Genomic DNA, 26,475 nt, shown 5'->3' with positions numbered 1-26,475 from the left:
ATTAGCCTGGAGGATTTAGTGGCGTTGCCGCCATAATTCAAGGCGCGCCGCGCGAAGAGTGGTAGAAATAGAAAGAGAAAGGGCGGAAGGGCGAAGGGTGGGAATGGGGGGTAGCTCTGCGGAGCTGGTGCGCGGGTTAGAGGATCCACCTTGGCATAAATTAGAAGAACAATGCGCGGGACCAAGGTGGACGAGCGTAATAGCGTCGGACAGGGGCACCGCGGAGGACACTAATATCATAAGCCGCCGGGAAACTACGGCCGGAAGAAAACGGACACGTCCGAAATTCATGCGCGTTACATATCACGTGTCCAGCGCGGCGCACGTGGTAATTAGTGTCGACGTTGCTTTCTTATTACCATTGCGCTTTAACTTCGCGCAATCTACGCCCGCAACATCCAAGTTTCCCTTCAACAAATAGAGAGTTGAGACCTGATTATCTAAGTAACAATTGGAAAAGAAATGAGAAAAGATGGGAACGATAGCGACGATTTGTACTTCGCTGTTCATTTAGATGTAATTGTAAAGATGCCCGCAACTTTTATTATATATAAAAATTATATATATTTTTTTTATTCATTGAGTTCTTATACGTATCAAAAAATTATGCCAGTTTTTACAGTGGGTCAGAGTGTCGGAGAAGGACGATATAATATCGAACTACGCGGACCAGGTAAGGCCCAAGAATTGGACGTCGAGATTCATGCGTAATGCATGCGACGGACGTGTGTACGATGCGCCGGGACGCCGCCGTTGCCCTCCCGAACAATTAGGAAAAGGTCCCCGTCGTCGTCGTCGTCGTAGCAAGCGTGAAGGAGCCTCCGGCGTGCCGGGAAACACCGGGATGCCTGGAATAACCCAGGGGTTGCGATTCCATTTTGCTGCGAACCGTTATATTGCAACGTCTTCTGAAATTAAAACGCTTGGACTGTTTCCAACGTGTGCGGATGGACGGCCGACGGTCGTCCCGTTTCTCATGCGGCGCCGACCGATGGTCGACGATTGCACCATATGGCCGTGCTTCTGGATCATCGTTCCTAACACGGAAACTTCAGTTTTCAATATTCTTTCTTTTAGGAAAAAAGGTCGCCGAATATTAGTCTCTTCAAGCAATATAAAAATATAAAAGATAGTTGCGAGGCACGACAAACAAATATCTTTATGATGTCCTTTTTAAATGTTTCGGATATCTAGTTATAATCCAAGATTGCGTTTTAAAATTGCAAATATCTGGTGTCGAATTCTGCACAGATTTCTCATTACTAATCGTTAACTGTTAAGATTTTGTGAAGTACACTATAATTTGAAACCATAAAAGACTGCGCTTTGAAAAGTTGCACGAAGAAACCGGCTGCGTTGATTCGGAGCGCAAAATTCCACCCTGCGGGCGATCGTGAAAGCGGAGCCCTTCGTGACCGGCGCGCAAGGATTGCGGGCCCGAAAGGGCCGCACGATAAAACCGGTAGGGCCCGTGCCCTAGATTTCGGTCGATCGACTCGGCAGTTTCCGAGTGAAGTATCCAAAGCTTCCGGAAATAAAAAGAAAGGTAGAAAAGATTACATGCCCGAGGTGGACAACGACCCCGGAACGGCCCCGGGGTCAGCCGGAAGGGTCAGTGATGTCCGACCGATGACCCGAGGGGGGGAAGGGCCCGCCCTTACACTCTCGTGTACAATTATAAATGCATTAAATCCATCCCCTTTACAAGATAATATTTAAATCGCGCCGACGGGTTAAAGGACGCCCCGCGTGCGCCACGCCGCTCTTTCATTGAAGGGACGGTGCTTCATGTTTTGCGAACGCGCTGTCCGGCCGATTTTATTGCGTGCGTATTGGTGTCACGGTGCCGCGGTACGCGGCCGATTTTATTGCGTGTATTTTCTGTTATAAATTCACCCTACTGTCCGTGGGCAGTCCTCGGCCGAACCCGGGGCGCCCAGAAAGACGAACACTAGTCGCCGGCTCGCACGGTGATGGTCTTGAGTATTTATTTATGCGCTATGTCAATTATTTATGTGCGCAAAGTGCGCATAGATGCGTAAGAGAACGCGTGAGATCGCTCGCCGGGGATTTCGGATTGGTATGTTGGAATCACATTGAGCTTTCTACCTAAGAGCAACACAATGGCTTTGAAAAGAGAATTGAGGCCGTAATTCATATTGCACATTTAATCTTTGGATTACGGTAATATCGCGATAACTTGGGCTAGCGAAACTGGGTCAAATGCAAATTAAGCAGGCTCAACTTACATAAAATATATTCTTCCGCATATTATTAGCAATAAAAATATATTTCCCATAAAATACTTATTAAGGAACGATATTTGTTTTGATGATCTTGTTGGCTATTTTCAGACATTTATTTATTAAATTTTATAAATTATCTCAATTTAATTAAAGAAAGGCCGCTAAATGGTCAAGACTGGATCTTGATTGCCTAATAATATTTCTCGCGTTTCTTAAATTTGATTGTAATATATCTCATACGGTCGTATTCTACTTATTTATTATCTCAATTTGTTCGGTTAATTAATCTTGCAGCGTTGACTTTGCTTGGCCTTAAAAGTCGATATTATCAGAAAAGCAATTAAGCAATTAATTATGTCACATTACTGATACTGGTGACATTATCTCATCTGTCACATAATTATTTCATATTCATAAAATGTTATGTAAGCCGCATGTGTGTGTATGTGAGATATGGCAGGCAAATGTATCATGAGTCATATATATAAGTCAGGGCCTCGCGCAACGTTTGTATTTTGATGCAATTTATATACTACACCGATATACTACAAAGTAACATTATTTACTGATACTTGTGCTAATACTATACTTTGGGATTATCGTTATTTCGTCTGTCATTTAATATACAAACATTTATATATAATTACTGCAATTTTATTACACACTTTGAAAATGGAGCAGGGTTCCATGATCCTGCAATAAATTCTACGCGTTCACGTACGCGTGCATCTACCTGCAGGTGAACGATCCGTTAGAACAGCAACAATAAAAACTTGTCAGGAACGAGACTAAAGAATCGTTAACGGCATTTACCGTATTATTGCATATGTTTTCCCTTATAAATCCTCCAGGCATAAACCCTTCCGCGCGAAAGGGCTACCCCGAGCGAGTCCGAAGGCCCAGGAGAATCTTGTATTACAATAAGAGCCGAGAAAAGAGATATGAAGCGTCGGCCGAAATTTCTTTACGCGCATCGGCACGCACGAAACGAGGAAGGTAAAGGTCAGGTCGGAATTGTACAATAAGATATATCACATACACGTTGCATTTCGCCCGAGCTTCCGACTCCCGTATATACATTAACCCGTGCAGAGTCCGTTGGAAGCGCATTACGGCCGGCATTGCTATTTACATTCGCTGATCTGTTTTTCATCCACGAGATTCTTGGCTCTTTTACAGCGGGAAAGAACGCGAACGACGAAGTCGTTGCGTTGCTTTTTAATTGCTTATTATCGCATCATGTTATTCTTTTATTATTCTTATTTATTGTTTGCTATTTACCGCAATTACAATCTTTGCGCAGGAATTCCTTGATCAGGCGGAAATTTAAGCGAAAACATCTCAATAGTTAAGCGGAGTAAACGCTTCTCACTAAACGTGACTCTGTTCGAGTGTACTCAATTCCTCTGAGATAGGTGAATCGGATGGCGATAGATTTGCCATCAAATGCGCAACGAGAAATATACGGTTTTGTCTGGCCGAGTATTTTGCCGAGATAGTTCGAGGACGCAGTCTTGGCGGGGTGATCGAGCGCAGCCGATTAAACGAATCGGTCGTTTCTATTCGAGGCAACGGCACCGATCTCGGGGTCCAGGTGAGGAGATAAGCGGACATCCTCGAGCGACTACCGTCGCGTATCGATCCGAATCCCCGATTCAATTTTCTACGCCCACCCCCGACGACGTAGCGCAACGGCGAAACGGCATGCATTAAACATCGTGCATCACGCATGCCGGCGCACTGATCCATCGTCGCGACGTCGGGCATAAATGCGTCAGCCAGGACACGACGTTAGGGGTAGCAGCGACGCTACGACGTTATCGGGGTAGCTATCGGTGCTTATCTTCCGCTTATCACTCGGCTCTGACATCAGTATCGCGCGTTGATATTATCGAAGGACTTTTTGGAATTTAAAATGCGATAAATAAGAAATAATAGAGCATTTGAAACACTTCTCTCACTAATGAATTTTGCAGCGAGGGGCACCTCGCGTTCATTTTTATAAAATAAATTTATAAAATAACATAACGTAATAATTCGCGTTAATTTTCATTGATATGAAGTCTTATAAATTAGAATCGTGAGTAACACGATATGAGAGAAAAGAGAAGAAAAGACATTCAACAATTACGTAAGTTTCTTTTAACTTTCAGTAAGTTTTATTTCGAGTGGAATTTAATAAACCTTTCTCTTGCTTTCTGGATTGTTTCAACTTCAATAGTTATGCTGTTCTTACAAACATCTCGGGCAAATTTAGAGATCAGTGGTAGTAACTTCTTGATCGATCCTCATCCGGTCAGATTGCGTTACTCCGAATACATTTTAGTACGAGGCGCCCGTTCACGCATACACGTGATACACGCGCATTGTTTTCTATCCGAGAGGCGCGGTGATCTGCTCTATTATTACACGAAATTGCCTGGGAAAACTTTCATTAACTTGTCCGATGCCTAATTCATGAGAGACGGACCGATGCGATACCGTATAATCCGCGCCCGGGGCTCCGCGGGCGGCGGCGAGAAGGGTGCCGAGGGGGACGGAGGGACGGGATGGGACAATCGGCGAAATGATTTCGGAGGTACGAAATGAAATAAAGATGATCCCGCGTTCGGCTACGAATGCGAAAGCGCGGATAGAATTGAAATTCGACCGACGCGCGACGCGTGAAATCGGTCGTTTTCATTCCCGATATATTCCGCGAATCATCATTTTGACGTATCTAACTCTTTCACATTTCGCTGTAGGAACGATCGTTTCTTTTCTACAGCGTTTACTGGCTCGCACGTGTGAGGTTGAATGTTCATCTCTCTCTTTTAAATCAAAAGTTTGCAACTCGCACCGTGAAAATTTAAACAGCTCTTTATGTGTTTTTGTGTCAGGCATCTATGCGATAAATTATGTTATTATTGCATTTGCAAGTTTTGCATTAAAGGAATTTTTTTGTTTTCATACTACTTTTTTATTTCTACGGTAACATGATGTTATTGTTATATTTCTTCGAAATTACTTTAAAACCGTGTTAATATTTTTTAATAAATAAAATATGAGTTTTTCGCGTTAATGCTATTTTCTAATGCTTTATAAACGTATAGACATTATTCTTATTAATTTTATTTATTTCTCCGTAATCTACAAGAGATATATTACATAAAAACTATTATCGAAAAAATTCAATGAATCTTCCATCAATTTATTAAGTTCATTATCTTTTCGATTCGTGCCACTTAATTATAAAGATTATGCAAATAATAAGACAATCATTCAATTAAATTGAACAATTTATTTAAACCAAGAGACGGCAAACTGCAGCAAACTGTTTCAAATCATCTCTTTCCCGCCACCTATTCAACGTGAATTCAACTAACAGCTCTTGCTTGGGTCGCCTTCCTGAATGCAGAGACCCCGGTACCTGCTGCAATTTCTTACCGACACCTTGCCGCGTATCGACGTCTTGCCGCCAAGACAATAAGCGTCAGATTTCCACGGTGTCGTGCAAAAATCGCAGTCCGCAACCTGTGCGACGGTAGAGCGTGATTTTACCGGCACCCTGTACATCAGGGTGGTCTTCAGCCGCGGACAGAAATATCGATTTTCAGTCATTATCGCGAAATAATGGTTATTAGCGAATTACTTAAGCTGCTACCTCTCCTACTGCTTCCCGCCCTTCGTTTCTTCGCGCAACTATCTCTTTCTGCGTCTCTCGCTTGTCAGAAACGTATCCGACCTCTCGCAATTTCGCCCTCTCGCGAGATCCCTGCGTGTACCATCGGATATAATGTATAGGTCTCATTACAACGAAGGTGAGAGCGAGAGTGAAGGGCCGTAAAGGCCCGCGGGCATGCACGGCCGCTCGCGTGCGCGAGCTTGCACGAACCCCCTCGTCGCACCCTCCTCCTTTCATTCTCGTTTCCTCCCTCTCTAAGAGAGTTCTCTTTCTCTTCCCTTAGAAGTTCGTAGTATATACAGAGACCCGAAAGGAGGCGAAAGCGAGGAGAGTGTATATTTAGCACGCTTATACTTTGTTGCTGGTCGCGCAATGCGCCGGGAGCCCGTTCGCGGAAGAGCTGAAGAGCATCCGCGAGAAGGCGGCGCGGACCGCGGAGCGGAGAAAAATTCCATGCGCGAGAAATTAGGGCCCTGCGTGCCGCGCACGGCGATCGCGTGCGCGGAAACAGTAGCCGGGGTTTCTTTCAGGTGACCTCACGTGACTCGGCGCGGATACCGAGCTGCTTCACGGTGGCGGACTGTATATAGAGTTGCCGCCTCTTCCCGGAGAACGGGCCCCAACCTCATCTCTCGTCAAGCTCATATTATTTTACGCGACGTATGAGACCTAAATGACGTTGAGATTAGAGGTCGGAAAAATATAGTTATTAATAATAATTATCTCATTGACTGCCAATGAAACGGAAATGCTGATGATAAACACGCTGCAATTCTGTTTTCAGTATAGCACAATTCAGCCTTGATGCCTCAGTGAAAAATCGCGTACTTAATCATTAGAGATTGCAATGCGCGGGCATGCTTGTCACGTGGCGGCCGATGTGTTTGCGTTATATAAATACAAAATACGTCCGTGACGTTGGCGGCGGGGCCATTGGACGCGTTGCATTTAACGTGGGATACAACCACGTTGAGTCACATGACGACATGTCATTATATTTGACGAGAATCACAGAATTATACATTAGAACTGCACGGAACTTTCCAGACCTATAACTTGCATGAATGAGATAATGATAAAAGGACGTAAAACTTGCTGCATTCTTGAGAAACAGTGCTGGCGAACGTCTGAAAATTGATGTTTGTCTGAAAAATGATTAATGTAAAAATTCTCGATTTTTTTTAGTTAGAATACTAAGAAAATAGGGGAAATCAATTGTTATCTAAACTTAATTTTCTAAATAAGATGATTTACACTTATGCCATCCGATTATATAGAAAGAATTAAGTAATATATGTACATCTTATAAAGTTACATAAAATTGTAAAATAATCTATGAAACGATCAACAAAACTATCTAGCAATTTTTCTACGGAACGCTTTTCTTATAACGAAGAAACGTTATAATAATATATTAGAAAAGATTTGTAAAATTGTATTGCACTAAAACTTTACAGTTATAAGTCTTCATGCAGAAACTAGTATTAAAGTTATATTGAATGTTGGAAAGTGGATGTGATTTTCTTTCTGTCTACCTAATAATAACTCTAACTACCACTAGCTTTCTTTACGTGTCGCGGCTTACTATCAATCAACTCGTAAATCCGCAAAATACAGTACTATTCGCCAACGTTGGCTCTTTCTGTCAATCATCATGCATCGTGTATCGATTATCGTTCACTATGTTGCAGTCGGCGTCACTTCCCACGTCATTAATTCACCTTCTGCCCTGAAATTAACGAGATGCGTGTCTAACTTTTTCATACAGCACGGCACATTACGTGCCGTACGATAAGTATATACTTCGCCCGGTAACAGAAATTACAAATGCCCGCTAATACGTTACATCTCTAATATGTGTATCTGAGTTTGTCCTCCCGCGGCTATACATGCGTATGCACAGGGTGTCCCGAAACCATTACGTTTGCCTTCAGCTGACTATTCTTCGTAAGTTTAATCTTTTTTGTAAATATTAGATAGTCATAGCTATAACGAACGAAAGAAATTTCTTTATTCTTTATTTTTCAGATGACTATGAATTGCAATACAATTTCCTTTGCTTATTATTTACTTCACAGAGAATCAGCTCAATGCTATAACAACTTAACTGTATAATTTTTAGTCTTAAATATTAAAATATTTTAAATATTGAGAACAAAATTAAATTCTTTTTATCAAAATACGATTTACTTGATATCGGTTAAAAAAGAAAGTCCATGCATTCTTTGAGACGATCGTTAAATTTTTTATACATATTTCTAATAAATTTCTAATCAAAAGGTATGATAGTTTCGAGACACCCCGTACATACTGATTCATGTGTGGCGGATTTACTTGCATGTAGGTCTAGAAAATGCGAGCTCTCACGAATGGCAATTTAACCAATCAAGTCAACATTTACGCCGATATGCTTCGGAGCTGCTGTGAATTGAAACTGGTGGAAAAATACGCGGAAAACAACATACAAAACATATCTTAAGATATCGCGAGCGCATAATCCGCGCGCGCGTCTATGATTTATTACATTTGCGTTACTTTGCATTTGTCTTAGATAAAGAGTTGACCCACACTAGATAAATGAGGATATCTGTTTCGAAGTCGCACTCGACTATAATTTTACAAATATGTTAAAGGATCGGATTAAAAAACATATCTTTATATCAACGGGCAAATTTTAAAATTGATTATTATTAACCGAGAGTAAATAATGGTGGAATAAGTTTTGAACATTTTTACATATGACATATAATAAATTTTGCAGCAATACGTTGGTCCTTTTACTTAAGGACACGAATAAAGAAGGATTTTTTAGCATTTTCCTGATATCGTACGAAATGCTAAAAAATCCTTCTTTATTCGTGTTATTATTTACTCTCGGTTAATAATAATCAATTTTAAAATTTGCCCGTTGATATAAAAATATGTTTTTTAATCCGCTCCTTTAACATACCTATTTGTAATAATTATAATCGAGTGCGACTTCAAAACAGATATCCGCATTTATCTAGTGTGGGTCAACTCTTTATCTAAGAGAAATGCAAAGTAATGCAAATTATTACAGTCATACAAACTAGATGCGCCACACTCTATTCAAGCGTGATTCCGTGATTGCATAATACACCGAAGATGAATTGTAAATCCGACTTATGAATTCGCTGCGAGAATTATTCTTGTTACGTGATACATTGTGCTAGAATATATTAACGTTACATGATTAGACAATGCTAATAAAACCTTGATAGATGACACAAAATTAATGATCATATTAACCCGTTGAGGTCACACCTCCTAAAAATAACGTAGAGGTCACATGGACCCCACAACAGTTTCCATTTGCGTTCTTTTTGATGTATCGACTCAAACCTTGAACTAGAATTAATTTATGACTTCCTCTTGATAATCCAATAATTTAAAAAAATTTTTTATGTTGAAAAAACGCGAGAAAAAAAATTTTTTTTTTTTCGAGAAATTTGATTCTTTCACAAAAATATTCATCAAAATTTTTTGAGATAGAGTAAAAAAACTTTGTGCGTTTTACTCTCAAAATAGTATACTTCTAAGAAAAAAATAAAGAAAAAAGCCTGGGGTCCACTGGAAGCCGCAAGTCACCATTGATACGACATATTTTTCTGTAACTCAAATGGAAATTTCTAAAGATATTATTTACACAAGTACTTTACAGTAAAGCAAAATAGAATCTTAGTAATTATTCCTTAGTCATTGTTTGAAATGATTAGATATAAATTGGAAAGACTAGTATCATATTCTCACAAGATGAGCTCCAATTGCAATGTTATCAAAATAAATCTATATATATATAAATAAATGTCCCGACTCTGACTCATCAACGCCCAGCCCAAACTCCTAAACAGAAACATGAAATTCGGCCAGTATATTCCTTCCATGACGTAAGCACCCACTAAGAAGGGATTTTTAGAACTTCGATCTCTAACGGGGTGAAAAGAGGTAAAATGTGTTTTCACGCGTAACGCCGTCAAGCTTAAACTAGTATAAGATAAGATGACACATATATCTCTGAAAAATAGGGGGGCTTGAGAGGTTGAAACGCATGATAGATATATTTGCGCGTATGCTAGAAAATGTTCACTCAGCTCTTATAACTGCTAGAAGTTATTAGCGTTTGATAATACCTATGTGAGTTTCTGTGTTTCATTCACTAGTGTGACAGTGAATTTAAAAAAGAATCTTATTATTAAATTGTTTATCCTGAGTTATGACGCTTCCATCAACGCGATATCTTTCTGTGATAATTGATCGAGTGTCTATTAAATATTAATTTATAGATTTATCTATTGATATTAATATACAGATTCGAGTTTAACAAAGGAGTCAAGGGTATTAAAATTTATGTATCTTTAATTAACGCGTGATTGCATGTTTATATATAAAATTAATCGAGTATTAATATTTAAATGTTTATAAAATATATAGATTTGTTTTGTAATCAAAATCTGTAGCTTATACAATATAAATTAATATCTGTATTAGTGCCTAATGTATGTTGAGTTCAAAGATATACCAATTATTTGCGACATAATCTACGCTAATGAACATTGGCAACGGGTCATTCATATTATCATCTATTTTTTTTTAAATAAATATAACAAAGAATGTTTTTATAGGCGAACTGTGTACAATGGCACTCATAACGGCTTATTGGGGCCTGGACGGCATTATAGTTCTGACGACTCTCATTATAACTGCCTATCTTTACATGACACGCAAATTCAACTACTGGAAGAAACGAGGCGTCTTGGAAGCGCCTCCGACACCATTTTTCGGCAATATCACGAATTGTGTGTTCCTAAAGAGATCTCTCGGATTTCTTCTGAAAGATCTTTATGATCAAGGAAAGGGATTACCTTGTATAGGCTTTTATATATTAGACAAACCGGCCTTGTTGGTTCGCGATCAGGAAATCGTTAAAAACATCTTAATAAAGGATTTCAATCACTTCTCTGACCGATACGGCTCGCCTGATCCGAATAATGATCGTCTGGGTTATGCCAATGTCTTTTTTCTCAAAAATCCAGGCTGGAAGTTGTTAAGAACGAAGTTGTCGCCATTCTTCACGTCCGGAAAGCTAAAGAAGATGTTCGAACTGATGTTAGAATGCGGTGACAATCTAGATACGTATCTCAAATCGCTGAAATTGGAAGGTAAGTGCTGAATTTATGCATGGAGTTACATATATCAAAGGGCATAACGATCACAATTACGACTGAATAATTGAAACAATAATAAGAATACGATTGATGGCAGGTAAAGGAATGGAAATGGAAATAAAGGAGTTAGCTGCCAAATTCACTACGGACATAATCGGCACTACTGCCTATGGACTCAACGTGAATTCCTTAAATAATCCAGATGCCGAGTTCCGAAAATACGGCAAAATGATTTTTACTTTCAACATTATCCGTTGTTTAGAATTTTTCGCGATATTTTTTCTTCCAAATATAGTTGGTATGGCCCGTGTGAAATTGTTTGGCAAGGATGCCAGTGCTTTTTTACGTAAAGTCCTTTGGGACACGATCAATCAACGCATGAAGTCTGGCGGAAAGAGAAATGATCTCATTGATATCCTTATTGAACTAAAAAAAAATCACGAAGATCAAGACATTGGAGGATTTAGTAAGCAAAAGATTCATCAAGCTAATGCATAAATTCGTCAATTTACATTTAAAAAATCAAAATACCCGCTCAATTTGTCTAAGCATGCAATAGATCCAATAGCTAAAGCTTAATTATGATATGCAATGAAAATTTTTCAAAATTTGAAGAGATGTGAATTGAAACTTTTAGAATTTGACGGGGACGATTTAGTAGCGCAAGCAGCTATTTTCTTCACGGCTGGTTTTGAAACTTCCTCATCGACAATAGCTTTCACTTTGTACGAACTTGCGACGCATCCGGAAATACAAGACAGACTTAGAAAAGAAATTCTTGATGCGCTCGATGAAACCGGTGGCAAAATCACGTACGACATGGTATGCGAACACACATATGTTTCTTTTTTACAAAAAAATTTTAGCAAAACAAAAATGACTTTAATATTGTCAAGCTTAAAGTATCCATCTTATTCACGTGCATGTCATTAGATCCTGTCACTACCGTATCTCGACATGGTGGTATCTGAAACTTTGAGGATGTATCCGCCGTTGCCGTTCCTAGACCGCACAACAGTGGAAACCTACAAGGTGCCGAATTCCGATCTAGTTATCGAGAAGGGCACACCAATTTTTATCCCGATGATTGGCATGCACTATGATCCGGAACACTTTCCTGATCCGTATGAATTTGATCCGGAACGATTTACCGAGGAGAACAAACGTGACAGACCATCATGTCTCTATTTTCCATTTGGAGATGGCCCACATGCGTGTATAGGTGAGATCATCGATTTTGATTACGAAAATTAAGACGGGATTGGTGCAGCTATGAAGTTAAAAATAAATCAGCAAAAGTTTAAATTCACATTTTTTTACCTTATTACATGAATTACACGAATTATTTATATATATCATTATGTATGTATGCAATGATTAGAATGAACTTTATCCAACTGGACTTTGTAATTATGGAATTTACAATCTTAATTATATAAGAGTTAGAATATTATGAGACGTCTTACGGTATGCACTGTTATTCATCCCACAGGCACTCGTATGGGACTTTTACAATCAAAGTTGGGAATCTGTACAGTTTTGAGCAAATACGAACTAACACCAAGCGAGAAAACTCTAATACCAATGGTTATCGATCCGAAAGCTTTCTCGACATCACCAATGGGTGGCGGTCTATATCTCAATATTCGAAAGGTTAATACCCTGCACGCTAATTAATATTTGATAATATATTAATACAGTCATTAATACACTGTTTTCAAGCCACGCGACGCTCACAATGATATTTCAAATACACGATTTTTACAGTGATAAATGATAAATGAATATTGAACTGAAATTATGTTAGTTATAAAGAAAAAATCTTATTAGATTAAAAGATTTATTTTAATTGCATATAAAGCTTATAGCTTGAGACATGCTTTATATATATTAATATTAGATTAATTATTTCTTATATGTAAATACTGCGTAGCAGTTCAATGTAAAAATTAGGGAAAAAATTTAATAAATAATTTTTATCCACTATATAATTAACATAATTTTTCCTGTAGAATTATGTTTGAAAATATATGAACTAACAATGAAAAGAATTAATTTATTTTCTTCTTTTTCATCCAATATCCTTGCATTCAAAAATAATATAAGCAGAACTATCATAACAGATATCCAGTTATGACGGTTTTATATCTTGTTCTATTTCTTTTTGAAGCACGTTTGAAGAATGCGTGTTTTTCACGTAGTATATTCTGAAACAAGTTATGATTTATGCCTGTTTTTAATCTCTATTATCTTTATATTCAATAGCATAATTGCTCATTAATGATATTTTGGTAATTAAATATTTCCGCGGAAGCCACAAGTCACCATTGATACGACATATTATTTTTCTGTAACTCAAATGGAAATTTCTAAAGATATTATTTACACAAGTACTTTACAGTATGCATTTAGTATTTAAAGAGAATGCAAAATAGAATCTTAGTAATTATTCCTTAGTTATTGTTTGAAATGATTAGATAATTGGAAAGATTAGTATTATATTTTCACAAGATGAGCTCTTATTGCAATGTTATCAAAATAAATATATATATATATATATATATATATATTTAAACAAATGTCCCGCCTGACTCATCAACGCCCAACCCAAACTCCTAAACAGAAACATAAAATTCGGCAAGTATATTCCTTCCATGACGTAAGCACCTACTAAGAAGGGATTTTTAGAAATTCGATCCCTAACGGGGTGAAAAGAAGTAAAATGTGTTTTCACGGATTTCTCGACGGGTAACGCCGTCAAGCTTAAGCTAGTATAAGATAAGATGACACATATATCTCTGAAAAATAGGGGGGATTGAGAAGTTGAAACGCATGATAGATATATATTTGCGCGAATGCTAGAAAATGTTCACTCATCTCTTATAACTGCTGGAAGTTATTAGCGTTTGATAGTACGTATGTGAGTTTCTGTGTTTCATTCAATAGTGTGACAGTGAATTTAAAAAAGAATCTTATTATTAAATTTTTTATCCTGGGTTATGACGCTTCCATCAACGATATCTTTTTGTGATAATTGATCGGGTGTCTATTAAATATTAATTTATAGATTTATCTATTGATATATTAATATACAGATTCGAGTTTAACAAAGAAGTCAAGTGTTTGAAAATTTATGTATCTTTAATTAACGCGTGCTTGCATTTTTATATATAAAATTAATCGAGTATTAATATTTAAATGTTTATAAAATATATAGATTTGTTTTGTAATCAAAATCTGTAGCTTATATAATATAAATTAATATCTGTATTAGTGCCCAATGTATGTTGAGTTCAAAGATATACCAATTATTTTCGACATAATCTACGCTAATGAATATTGGCAACGGGTCATTCATATTATCATCTATTTTTTTTTAAATAAATATATCAAAGAATGTTTTTATAGGCGAACTGTGTACAATGGCACTCATAACGGCTTATTGGGGCCTGGACGGCATTATAGTTCTGACGACTCTCATTATAACTGCCTATCTTTACATGACACGCAAATTCAACTACTGGAAGAAACGAGGCGTCTTGGAAGCGCCACCGACACCATTTTTCGGCAATTTCACGGATTGTGTGTTCCTAAAGAGATCTCCCGGATTTCTTCTAAAAGATCTTTATGATCAAGGAAAGGGATTGCCTTGTATAGGCTTTTATATATTAGACAAACCGGCCTTGTTGGTTCGCGATCAGGAATTCGTTAAAAACATCTTAATAAAGGATTTCAATTACTTCTCTGACCGATACGGGTCGCCTGATGCGAATAATGATCGTCTGGGTTATGCCAATGTCTTTTTTCTCAAAAATCCAGCCTGGAAGTTGTTAAGAACGAAGTTGTCGCCATTCTTCACGTCCGGAAAGCTAAAGAAGATGTTCGAACTGATGTTAGAATGCGGTGACAATCTAGATACGTGTCTCGAATCGTTGAAATTGGAAGGTAAGTGCTGAATTTATGCATGGAGTTACACATATCAAAGGGCATAATGATCACAATTACGACTGAATAATTGAAACAATAATAAGAATACGATTGATGGCAGGTAAAGGAATGGAAATGGAAATAAAGGAGTTAATTGCCAAATTCACTACGGACATAATCGGCACTACTGCCTATGGACTCAATGTAAATTCGCTAAATAATCCAGATGCTGAGTTCCGAAAATACGGCAAAATGATTTTTACTTTCAACATTATCCGTAGTTTCGAATTTTTCGCGATATTTTTCCTTCCACATATAGTTGGTATGGCCCGTGTGAAAACGTTTGGAAAGGATGCTAGTGCTTTTTTACGTAAAGTCCTTTGGGAGACGATCACTCAACGCATGAAGTCTGGCGGAAAGAGGAATGATCTCGTTGATATCCTTATTGAACTAAAAAAAAATCACGAAGATCAAGACATTGGAGGATTTAGTAAGCAAAAGATTCATCAAGCTAATGCATAAATTCGTCAATTTACATTTAAAAAATCAAAATACCCGCTCAATTTGTCTAAGCAATAGATCCAATAGCTAAAGCTTAATTATGATACGCAATGAAAATTTTTCAAAATTTGAAGAGGTGTGAATTGAAACTTTTAGAATTTGACGGGGACGATCTAATAGCGCAAGCAGCTGTTTTCTTCACGGCTGGTTTTGAAACCTCCTCAACGACAATAACTTTCACTTTGTACGAACTTGCGACGCATCCGGAAATACAAGACAGACTTAGAAAAGAAATTCTTGATGCGCTCGATGAAACCGGTGGCAAAATCACATACGACATGGTATGCGAACACACATATGTTTCTTATTTACAAAAAAATTTTAGCAAAACAAAAATGACTTTAATATTGTCAAGCTTAAAGTATCCATCTTATTCACGTGCATGTCATTAGATCCTGTCACTACCGTATCTCGACATGGTGGTATCTGAAACTTTGAGGATGTATCCGCCGTTGCCGTTCCTAGACCGCACAACAGTGGAAACCTACAAGGTGCCGAATTCCGATCTAGTTATCGAGAAGGGCACACCAATTTTTATCCCGATGATTGGCCTGCACTATGATTCGGAACACTTTCCTGATCCGCATGAATTCGATCCGGAACGATTTACCGAGGAGAACAAACGTAACAGACCATCATGTCTCTATCTTCCATTTGGAGACGGCCCACATTCGTGTATAGGTGAGGTCATCGGTTTCGATTACGAAAATTAAGACGGGATTGGTGTGCAGCTATAAAGTTAAAAATAAATCAGCCAAAGTATAAACTTACATTTTTTTACCTCATTACATGAATTACATGAATTATTTATATATATCATTATGTATGTATGCAATGATTAGAATGAACTTCATCCAACTGGACTTTGTAATTATGGAATTTACAATCTTAATTATATAAGAGTTATAATATTATGAGACGTTTTACGGTATGCACTGTTATTCATCCCACAGGCACTCGTATGGGACTTTTACAAACAAAGTTGGGAATCTGTACAGTTTTGAGCAAATATGAAGTAACACCAAGCGAGAAAACTCTAATACCAATGGTTATCGATCCGAAAGCTTTCTTGACATCACCAATGGGTGGCGATCTATATCTCAATATTCGAAAAGTTAATACCCACGCTAATTAATATTTGAGAATATATTAATACAGTTATTAATACACTGTTTTCAAGTCACGCGACGCACACAATGATATTTTAAATACACAATTTTTACAGTGATAAATGAATATTGAACTAAAATTATGTGTTAGTTATAAAGAAAAAAATCTTATTAGATTCAAAGATTTATTTTAATTGCAAATAAAGCTTATAGCTTAAGACCTGCTTTATATATATTAATAATAGATTAATTATTTCTTATATGTAAATACTGCGTAGTAGTTCAATGTAAAAATTAGGGAAAAAACCTAATAAATAATTTTTATTTATTATATAATTAATATAATACTTCCTGTAGAATTATGTTTGAAAATATATGAGCTAACAATGAAAAGAATTAATTTATTTCCTTCTTTTTTATCCAATATCCTTGCATTGAAAAATAATATAAGCAGAACTATCATAACAGATATCAGTTATGATGGTTTTATATCTTGTTCTATTTCTTTTTGAAGTACGTTTGAAGGTTGCATGTTTTTCGCGCAGTATATTTTGAAACAAGTTATGATTTATGCCTGTTTTTAATCTCTATTATCTTCATATTTTTAATGGCATAATTGCTTATTAATGATATTTTGGTAATTAAATATTTCCGCGGAAGCCACAAGTCACCATTGATACGACATATTATTTTTCTGTAACTCAAATGGAAATTTCTAAAGATATTATTTACACAAGTACTTTACAGTATGCATTTAGTATTTAAAGAGAATGCAAAATAAAATCTTAGTAATTATTCCTTATAGTCATTGTTTGAAATGATTAGATAATTGGAAAGATTAGTATTAAATTCTCACAAGATGAGCTCCAATTGCAATGTTATCAAAATAAATCTATATATATATATATATATATAAACAAATGTTCCGACTGATTCATCAACGCCCAGCCCAAACTCCTAAACAGAAACATGAAAGTCGGCAAGTATATTCCTTCCATGACGTAAGCACCCACTAAGAAGGGATTTTTAGAAATTCGATCCTTAACGGGGTGAAGAGAGGTAAAATGTGTTTTCACGGATTCCTCGACGGGTAACGCCGTCAAGCTTAAGCTAGTATAAGACAAGATGACACATATATCACAGAAAAATAGGGGGGATTGAGAGGTTGAAACGCATGATAGATATATATTTGCGCGAATGCTAGAAAATGTTCACTCGGCTCTTATAACTCCTAGAAGTTATTAGCGTTTGATAATACGTATGTGAGTTTCTGTGTTTCATTCAATAGTGTGACAGTGATTTTAAAAAAGAATCTTATTATTAAATTTTTTATCCTGGGTTATGACGCTTCCATCAACGATATCTTTTTGTGATAATTGATCGAGTGTCTATTAAATATTAATTCATAGATTTATCTATTGATATTAATATACAGCTTCAAATTTAACAAAGGAGTCAAGCGTTTTAAAATTTATGTATCTTTAATTAACGCGTGCTTGCATTTTTATATATAAAATTAATCGAGTATTAATATTTAAATGTTTACGAAATATATAGATTTGTTTTGTAATCAAAATCTGTAGCTTATATAATATAAATTAATATCTGTATTAGTGCCTAATGTATGTTGAGTTCAGAGATATACCAATTATTTTCGACATAATCTACGCTAATGAACATTGGCAACGGGTCATTAATATTATCATCTATTTTTTTTTAAATAAATATAGAATGAAAGAATGTTTTTATAGGCGAACTGTGTACAATGGCACTCATAACGGGTTATTGGGGCCTGGACGGCATTATAGTTCTGACGACTCTCATTATAACTGCCTATCTTTACATGACACGCAAATTCAACTACTGGAAGAAACGAGGCATCTTGGAAGCGCCACCGACACCATTTTTCGGCAATTTCACGGATTGTGTGTTCCTAAAGAGATCTCCCGGATTTCTTATGAAAGATCTTTATGATCAAGGAAAGGGATTGCCTTGTATAGGCTTTTATATATTTGACAAACCGGCCTTGTTGGTTCGCGATCAGGAGTTCGTTAAAAACATCTTAATAAAGGATTTCAATTATTTCTCTGACCGATACGGCTCGCCTGATGCGAATAATGATCGTATGGGTTATGCCAATGTCTTTTTTCTTAAAAATCCAGCCTGGAAGTTGGTAAGAACGAAGTTGTCGCCATTCTTCACGTCCGGAAAGCTAAAGAAGATGTTCGAACTGATGTTAGAATGCGGTAACAATCTAAATACGTGTCTCGAATCGCTGAAATTGGAAGGTAAGTGCTGAATTTATGCATGGAGTTACATATATCAAAGGGCATAATGATCACAATTACGACTGAATACTAAATTGAAAGAATAATAAGAATATGATTGATGGCAGGTAAAGGAATAGAAATGGAAATAAAGGAGTTAACTGCCAAATTCACTACGGACATAATCGGCACTACTGCCTATGGACTCAACGTGAATTCGCTAAATAATCCAGATGCCGAGTTCCGAAAATACGGCAAAATGATTTTTACTTTCAACATTATCCGTAGTTTCGAATTTTTCGCGATATTTTTCCTTCCAAATATAGTTGGTATGGCCCGTGTGAAAACGTTTGGAAAGGATATCAGTGCTTTTTTACGTAAAGCCGTTTGGGAGACGATTACTCAACGCATGAAGTCTGGAGGAAAGAGAAATGATCTCATTGATATCCTTATTGAACTAAAAAGAAATCACGAAAATCAGGACCTTGGAGGATTTAGTAAGCAAAAGATTCTTCAAGCTAATGCATAAATTCGTCAATTTACATAAAAAAAATCAAAATACCTGCTCAATTTGTCTAAGCAATAGGTCCAATGGCTAAAGCTTAATTATGATAGGCAATAAAAATTTTTCAAAATGTTTCAAAATTTGAAAAGGTGTGAATTGAAACTTTTAGAATTTGACGGGGACGATCTAGTAGCGCAAGCAGCTGCTTTCTTCACGGCTGGTTTTGAAACCTCCTCAACGACAATAGCTTTCACTTTGTACGAACTTGCGATGCATCCGGAAATACAAGACAGACTTAGAAAAGAGATTCTTGATGCGCTCGATGAAACCGGTGGCAAAATCACATACGACATGGTATGCAAACACACATACGTTTCTTTTTTACAAAAAATTTTAGCAAAACAAAAATGACTTTAACATTGTCAAGTTTAAGTATCCATCTTATTCATGTGCATGTCATTAGATCCTGTCATTACCGTATCTCGACATGGTGGTATCTGAAACTTTGAGGATGTATCCGCCGTTGCCGTTACTAGACCGCACAACAATGGAAACCTACAAGGTGCCGAATTCCGATCTAGTTATCGAGAAGGGCACACCAATTTTTATCCCGATGATTGGCCTGCACTATGATTCGGAACACTTTCCTGATCCGCATGAATTCGATCCGGAACGATTTACCGAGGAGAACAAACGTAACCGACCATCATGTCTCTATCTTCCATTTGGAGACGGCCCACATTCGTGTATAGGTGAGGTCATCGGTTTCGATTACGAAAATTAAGACGAGATTGGTGTGCAGCTATGAAGTTAAAAATAAATCAGCCAAAGTATAAATTTACATTTTTTTACCTCATTACATGAATTACATGAATTATTTATATATATCATTATGTATGTGTGCAATGATTAGAATGAACTTCATCCAACTGGACTTTGTAATTATGGAATTTACAATCTTAATTATATAAGAGTTAGAATATTATGAGACGTTTTACGGTATGCACTGTTATTCATCCCACAGGCACTCGTATGGGACTTTTACAAACAAAGTTGGGAATCTGTACAGTTTTGAGCAAATATGAAGTAACACCAAGCGAGAAAACTCTAATACCAATGGTTATCGATCCGAAAGCTTTCTTGACATCACCAATAGGTGGCGATCTATATCTCAATATTCGAAAGATTAATACCCACGCTAATTAATATTTGATAATATATTAATACAATCATTAATACACTGTTTTCAAGCTTCGCGACGCACACAATGATATTTCAGATACACTATTTTTTCAGTGATAAATGAACATTGAACTGAAATTATGTTAGTTATAAAGAAAAAATCTTATTAGTTGCAAGGATTTATTTTAATTGCAAATAAAACTTATAGCTTGAGACATGCTTTATATATATTAATATTAAATTAATTATTTCTTATGTGTAAATACTGCGTAGTAGTTCAATGTAAAAATTAAGGAAAAAATCTAATAAATAATTTTTATCCACTATATAATTAACATAATTCTTCCTGTAGAATTATGTTTAAAAATATATGAGCTAACAATGAAAAGAATTAATTTATTTCCTTCTTTTTCATCCAATATCCTTGCATTCAAAAATAATATAAGCAGAACTATCATAAAAGATATCAGTTATGATGGATTTATATGGATTATTGTTCTATTTCTTTTTGAAGCACGTTTGAAGAATGTAAGCAACCGCGCCATTGCTTATGTTAAATAATAAAAGGTAGAAGCTTATTTTTACTACAATTCAATAATTATTTTATATGATCTATTTAATAAAATATGTATAGGTACATTTTATGCCGTTTTTTATTTTAGTTATAAAATAAATTTATTTTTCTTAGGAACAGTATTTATGGTATGACTATTACAAGTATCTTTATCACTGTATGTTATTTTTAAGCAATGTATAATAACACGATATAATTACAAAACATAAAAAAATATTTTTAACAGATAAGGAATATTTAATGTCAACTACAATAGTGACACAGCGATATTTTTTAAATAAAAATTCTGTTTACAACAATGTATTTGCGATATAGCAGGCCAAGCACGGCAAGAGAGTCTCTTTTATTCACGTCTTTTATTCGTCTTTTATTTACAGCATGTGTGTTATGATACAAGCAAATACCTTTTAAGAAAATTTACCTGATCAAATTTTTCCCATCTTCTGCAATGTAAGTTTTATTATTATAGAACAAAAAAATATTGAATTTTACTTATATTTATGAGTAGAATAGTCACCAAATTATAAACAATAATTAACTATTCTTTCTACGTAGAAAGAAGTTACAGTCATGCTATTTAATACGCTACTTCCTTTTAATCTTTTAAATCAGCGATGCAATTCATAAACAAAATGATATCCGCATAAGCATTGAACGTAACGAAAACGAGAGAGAGAGAGAGAGAGAGAGAGATTTAATAATTTAAATAAGAGTTATTTTTATTATTACATAGTGTAATAAAAATAAAGATATGATTATGACTATTATAAGAGCTCTTGAGTATTCGACCAAACAAAATAGCATAAAACCTAAAAAAAACTTACTTATTGTTAGTTGCAGTCTCTACGTCGAAGAAAACTGCCGGAATTTTACACTCATAAAGATGTAATAAATATTTAAGTGTCTATTCAAGCTTTTTTTAATAGTACTTAACATAGCACTCAATAATAAACAGAAAAATAATTGTAATTATTAGAAGAAAGAACTATTTTTATGTCTTGAAAGAAAGAAAAGAAAACATTTTGAGTAAAGATTTATAATTAACAAAATAAGTAATCTCCGAAGAAAAACTTGTTATTTCTCAATTAGTTTACATAATTAATAATTATCTCTAGCATATTAAATATATTAATCAAATTTCTATTAGTGTATGTTATTATAGTATAGTAATAAAAATGGGAATAACAATGCAACTTTACATATGTTTTGTCAACCAATGTATTAACTTTATTAATAAATCTGATATTTATTGGTATTTATTGATATTAATAGATATTTATTGATATAAAAACAAAGTCAGATAATTGATAATTGATAATAATCTATATAAAGATCTATATAATGTTGTGTGTAATCGACATTATCATTAGGAACGGCACATTCATTATGTCATACCATTACAAAAAATATATATACATACATATATATAAGATAAGATAACAGCATATATCTCTGAAAAATCAAGGAGTTTAAAATGTTGAAATCGATAAATATATTTACACGTATGATATAGAAAATGTTCACTTATCTCTTATAACTGCTGGAAGTTATTAACGTTTGATAGTACGTATGTGAGTTTCTGTGTTTCATTCAATAGTGTGACAGTGAATTTAAAAAAGAATCTTATTATTAAATTTTTTTTATCCTGGGTTATGACGCTTCCATCAACGATATCTTTTTGTGATAATTGATCGAGTGTCTATTAAATATTAATTTATAGATTTATCTATTGATATTAATATACAGATTCGAGTTTAACAAGGGAGTCAAGTGTTTGAAAATTTATGTATCTTTAATTAACGCGTGCTTGCATTTTTGTATTTAAATGTAATTGAGTATTAATATTTAAATGTTTATAAAATATATAGATTTGTTTTGTAATCAAAATATGTAGCTTATAACATAATTTAATACATGTATTAGTGCCCAATGTATGTTGAGTTCAAAGATATATCAATTATTTGCGACATAATCTACGCTAATGAACATTGGCAACGGGTTATTCATATTATCATGTATTTTTTTTAAATAAATATAACAAAGAATGATTTTATATAGGCGAACTGTGTATTCAATGGCACTCATAACGGCTTATTGGGGCCTAGACGGCATTATAGTTCTGACGACTCTCATTATAACTGCCTATCTTTACATGACACGCAAATTCAACTACTGGAAGAAACGAGGCGTCTTGGAAGCGCCACCGACACCATTTTTTGGCAATTTCACGGATTGTGTGTTCCTAAAGAAATCTCCCGGATTTCTTCTGAAAGATCTTTATGATCAAGGAAAGGGATTGCCTTGTACAGGCTTTTATATATTAGACAAACCGGCCTTGTTGGTTCGCGATCAGGAATTCGTTAAAAACGTCTTAATAAAAGATTTCAATTACTTCGCTAACCGATACGGCTCGCCCGATGTGAATGATCGTTTGGGTTATGCCAATCTCTTTTTTCTCAAAAATCCAGCCTGGAAGTTGTTAAGAACGAAGTTGTCGCCATTCTTCACGTCCGGAAAGCTAAAGAAGATGTTCGAACTAATGTTAGAATGCGGTGACAATCTAAATACGTATCTCGAATCGTTGAAATTAGAAGGTAAGTAAATTAATTGGAAGCTAAATTTATGCATGGAGTTACATATATCTAAGGGCATAATGATTACAATTACGACTGAATAAATTGAAACAGTAATAAGAATACGATTGATGGCAGGTAAAGGAATGGAAATGGAAATAAAAGAGTTAGCTGCCAAATTCTCTACGGACATAATCGGCACTACTGCCTATGGACTCAACGTGAATTCGCTAAATAATCCAGATGCCGAGTTCCGAAAATACGGCAAAATGATTTTTACTTTCAACATTATCCGTGGTTTTGAATTTTTCGCCATGTTCTTCCTTCCAAATATAGTTGGTATGGCCGGTATGAAGTTGTTTGGCAAGGATGCCACTGCTTTTTTACGTAAAGTCTTTTGGGAGACGATCACTCAACGCATGAAGTCTGGCGAAAAGAGAAATGATCTCATTGATATCCTTATTGAACTAAAAAAAAATCACGAAGATCAAGACATTGGAGGATTTAGTAAGCAAAAGATTCATCAAGCTAATGCATAAATTCGTCAGTTTACATTTAAAAAATCAAAATACCCGCTCAATTTGTCTAAGCAATAGATCCAATAGCTAAAGCTTAATTATGATACGCAATAAAAATTTTGCAAAATTTGAAGAGGTGTGAATTGAAACTTTTAGAATTTGACGGAGACGATCTAGTAGCGCAAGCAGCTGTTTTCTTCACGGCTGGTTTTGAAACCTCCTCAACGACAATAGCTTTCACTTTGTACGAACTTGCGGTGCATCCGGAAATACAAGACAGACTTAGAAAAGAAATTATTGATGCGCTCGATGAAACCGGTGGCAAAATCACATACGACATGGTATGCAAACACACATACGTTTCTTTTTCAAAAAAATTTTAGCAAAACAAAAATGACTTTAATATTGTCAAGCTTAAAGTATCCATCTTATTCACGTGCATGTCATTAGATCCTGTCACTACCGTATCTCGACATGGTGGTATCTGAAACTTTGAGGATGTATCCGCCGTTGCCGTTCCTAGACCGCACAACAATGGAAACCTACAAAGTGCCGAATTCCGATCTAGTTATCGAGAAGGACACACCAATTTTTATCTCGATGATTGGCATGCACTATGATCCGGAACACTTTCCTGATCCGCATAAATTCGATCCGGAACGATTTACCGAGGAGAACAAACGTAACAGACCGTCATGTCTCTATCTTCCATTTGGAGAAGGCCCACATGCGTGTATAGGTGAAGTCCATCGGTTTTAATTGCGAAAATTAAAGCGGGATTGTGTGGTGCAGCTATGAAGTTAAAAATAAATCAGCTAAAATATAAATTTACATTTTTTAAATGAATTACACGAATTACATGAATTATTTATATATATCATTCTTAATTATAAGAGAGTTAGAATATTATGAGACGTCTTACGGTATGCACTGTTATTCATCCCACAGGTACTCGTATGGGACTTTTACAATCAAAGTTGGGAATCTGTACAGTTTTGAGCAAATATGAAGTAACACCAAGCGAGAAAACTCTAATACCAATGATTATCGATCCGAAAGGTACCATGACATCACCAATGGGTGGCGGTCTATATCTCAATATTCGAAAGGTTAATACCTACGCTAATTAATATTTGATAATATATTAATACAGTCATTTCACTGTTTTCAAGCCACGCGACGCACACAATAATATTTCAAACACACAATTTTTACAGTGATAAATGAATATTGAACTAAAATTATGTTAGTTATAAAGAAAAAATTTTATTAGTTTCAAAGATTTATTTTAATTACAAATAAAACTTATAGCTTGCGACATGCTTTATATATATTAATATTAGATTAATTATTTCTTGTGTGTAAATACTGCTTAGCAGTTCAATGTCAAAATTAGAGAAAAAATCTAATAAATAATTTTTATCCATTATATAATTAACATAATTCTTCCTGTAGAATTATGTTTGAAAATATATGATGAAATTTAATAATGAAAAGGATTAATTTATTTCCTTCTTTTTCATCCAATATCCTTGTTATTGAAAAATAATATAATATTTTTCTTCAGTCAGAAACTTTCATAACAGATATCAGTTATGATGGTTTTATATGTTGCGTCCTATTTCTTTTTGAAGCACGTTTGAAGAATGCAAGTAACCGCGCCATTTCTTACGTTAAGTAATAAAAGGTAGAAGCTTATTTTTACTACAATTCAATAATTATTTTATATGATCAATTCAATAAAATATGTATAGGTACATTTCATGCTGTTTTTTATTTTAGTTATGAAATAAATTCATTTTTCTTAGGAACAGAATTTATGGTATGACTATGTACAAGTATCCCTATCACTGTATGTCTTTTTAAGTAATATGTAATAACACGGTATAATTACAAAACATAAAAAAAATATTTTTAACAGATAAGGAATATTTAATGTCAACTATTATAGTGATACAGCGATATTTTTTTATAAAAATTTTGTTTATAACGAAGTATTGGGGATATAGCAAGCCAAGCACGGCAAGAGAGTCTCTTTTATTCACGTCTTTTATTCGTCTTTTATTTACAGCATGTATGATACAAACAAATACGTTTTAAGAAAATTTACCTGATCGAATTTTTCTCATCTTCTGCGGTGTAAGTTTTATTATAGAACAAAAA

At 35.3% G+C, this 26,475-nt stretch overlaps 4 protein-coding genes and 1 long non-coding RNA gene across 11 annotated transcripts in view; 4 read left to right on the top strand and 1 right to left on the bottom strand.

Moving 5' to 3' along the window:
• Window positions 1-6,575: 6,575 nt before the first annotated feature.
• LOC139814702 (uncharacterized) overlaps window positions 6,576-26,475 on the bottom strand; it is a 40,424-nt gene continuing 20,524 nt past the window's right edge. Inside the window, exon 3 of the long non-coding RNA XR_011732523.1 lies at window positions 6,576-7,634. This is a non-coding gene — a long non-coding RNA (uncharacterized lncRNA). The remainder of the gene's footprint in view (window positions 7,635-26,475) is intronic.
• LOC139814235 (cytochrome P450 6k1-like) lies at window positions 9,916-13,147 on the top strand. 2 transcript variants are annotated; one of them, XM_071780354.1, is made up of 6 exons: window positions 9,916-10,065; window positions 10,554-11,090; window positions 11,194-11,562; window positions 11,734-11,918; window positions 12,030-12,318; window positions 12,589-13,147. In XM_071780354.1, the coding sequence occupies exons 2-6, from the start codon at window positions 10,568-10,570 to the stop codon at window positions 12,771-12,773; spliced, it is 1,551 nt and encodes a 516-aa protein (XP_071636455.1). In that variant the 5' UTR covers window positions 9,916-10,065; window positions 10,554-10,567; the 3' UTR covers window positions 12,774-13,147. The 2 variants fall into 2 exon arrangements, with proteins under 2 accessions (XP_071636455.1, XP_071636454.1); XM_071780353.1 differs by having other exon boundaries at window positions 10,007-10,266.
• LOC139814236 (cytochrome P450 6k1-like) lies at window positions 13,903-16,935 on the top strand. 2 transcript variants are annotated; one of them, XM_071780355.1, is made up of 6 exons: window positions 13,903-14,008; window positions 14,505-15,041; window positions 15,145-15,513; window positions 15,681-15,865; window positions 15,977-16,265; window positions 16,538-16,935. In XM_071780355.1, exons 2-6 carry the CDS (start codon window positions 14,519-14,521, stop codon window positions 16,717-16,719), a joined length of 1,548 nt encoding a protein of 515 aa, XP_071636456.1. In that variant the 5' UTR covers window positions 13,903-14,008; window positions 14,505-14,518; the 3' UTR covers window positions 16,720-16,935. The 2 variants fall into 2 exon arrangements, with proteins under 2 accessions (XP_071636456.1, XP_071636457.1); XM_071780356.1 differs by having other exon boundaries at window positions 13,942-14,016.
• Window positions 17,837-21,038, top strand: LOC139814487 (cytochrome P450 6k1-like). Of its 3 annotated transcripts, none has more exons than XM_071780762.1 (6): window positions 17,837-17,951; window positions 18,445-18,981; window positions 19,089-19,457; window positions 19,635-19,819; window positions 19,929-20,217; window positions 20,490-21,038. In XM_071780762.1, the coding sequence occupies exons 2-6, from the start codon at window positions 18,459-18,461 to the stop codon at window positions 20,669-20,671; spliced, it is 1,548 nt and encodes a 515-aa protein (XP_071636863.1). In that variant the 5' UTR covers window positions 17,837-17,951; window positions 18,445-18,458; the 3' UTR covers window positions 20,672-21,038. The 3 variants fall into 3 exon arrangements, with proteins under 3 accessions (XP_071636863.1, XP_071636862.1, XP_071636861.1); XM_071780761.1 differs by having other exon boundaries at window positions 17,838-17,955; XM_071780760.1 differs by lacking the exon at window positions 17,837-17,951 and adding an exon at window positions 18,020-18,062.
• On the top strand, window positions 22,726-25,805 carry LOC139814265 (cytochrome P450 6k1-like). Of its 3 annotated transcripts, none has more exons than XM_071780401.1 (6): window positions 22,726-22,784; window positions 23,280-23,815; window positions 23,933-24,301; window positions 24,469-24,653; window positions 24,763-25,051; window positions 25,261-25,805. In XM_071780401.1, the coding sequence occupies exons 2-6, from the start codon at window positions 23,296-23,298 to the stop codon at window positions 25,440-25,442; spliced, it is 1,545 nt and encodes a 514-aa protein (XP_071636502.1). In that variant the 5' UTR covers window positions 22,726-22,784; window positions 23,280-23,295; the 3' UTR covers window positions 25,443-25,805. The 3 variants fall into 3 exon arrangements, with proteins under 3 accessions (XP_071636502.1, XP_071636500.1, XP_071636501.1); XM_071780399.1 differs by having other exon boundaries at window positions 22,775-22,792; XM_071780400.1 differs by lacking the exon at window positions 22,726-22,784 and adding an exon at window positions 22,854-23,048.

The sequence above is a fragment of the Temnothorax longispinosus genome, chromosome 6, assembly GCF_030848805.1.
Source record: "Temnothorax longispinosus isolate EJ_2023e chromosome 6, Tlon_JGU_v1, whole genome shotgun sequence".
NCBI lineage: Eukaryota > Metazoa > Arthropoda > Insecta > Hymenoptera > Formicidae > Temnothorax > Temnothorax longispinosus.
This window is presented reverse-complemented; position numbering and strand designations above follow the sequence as displayed.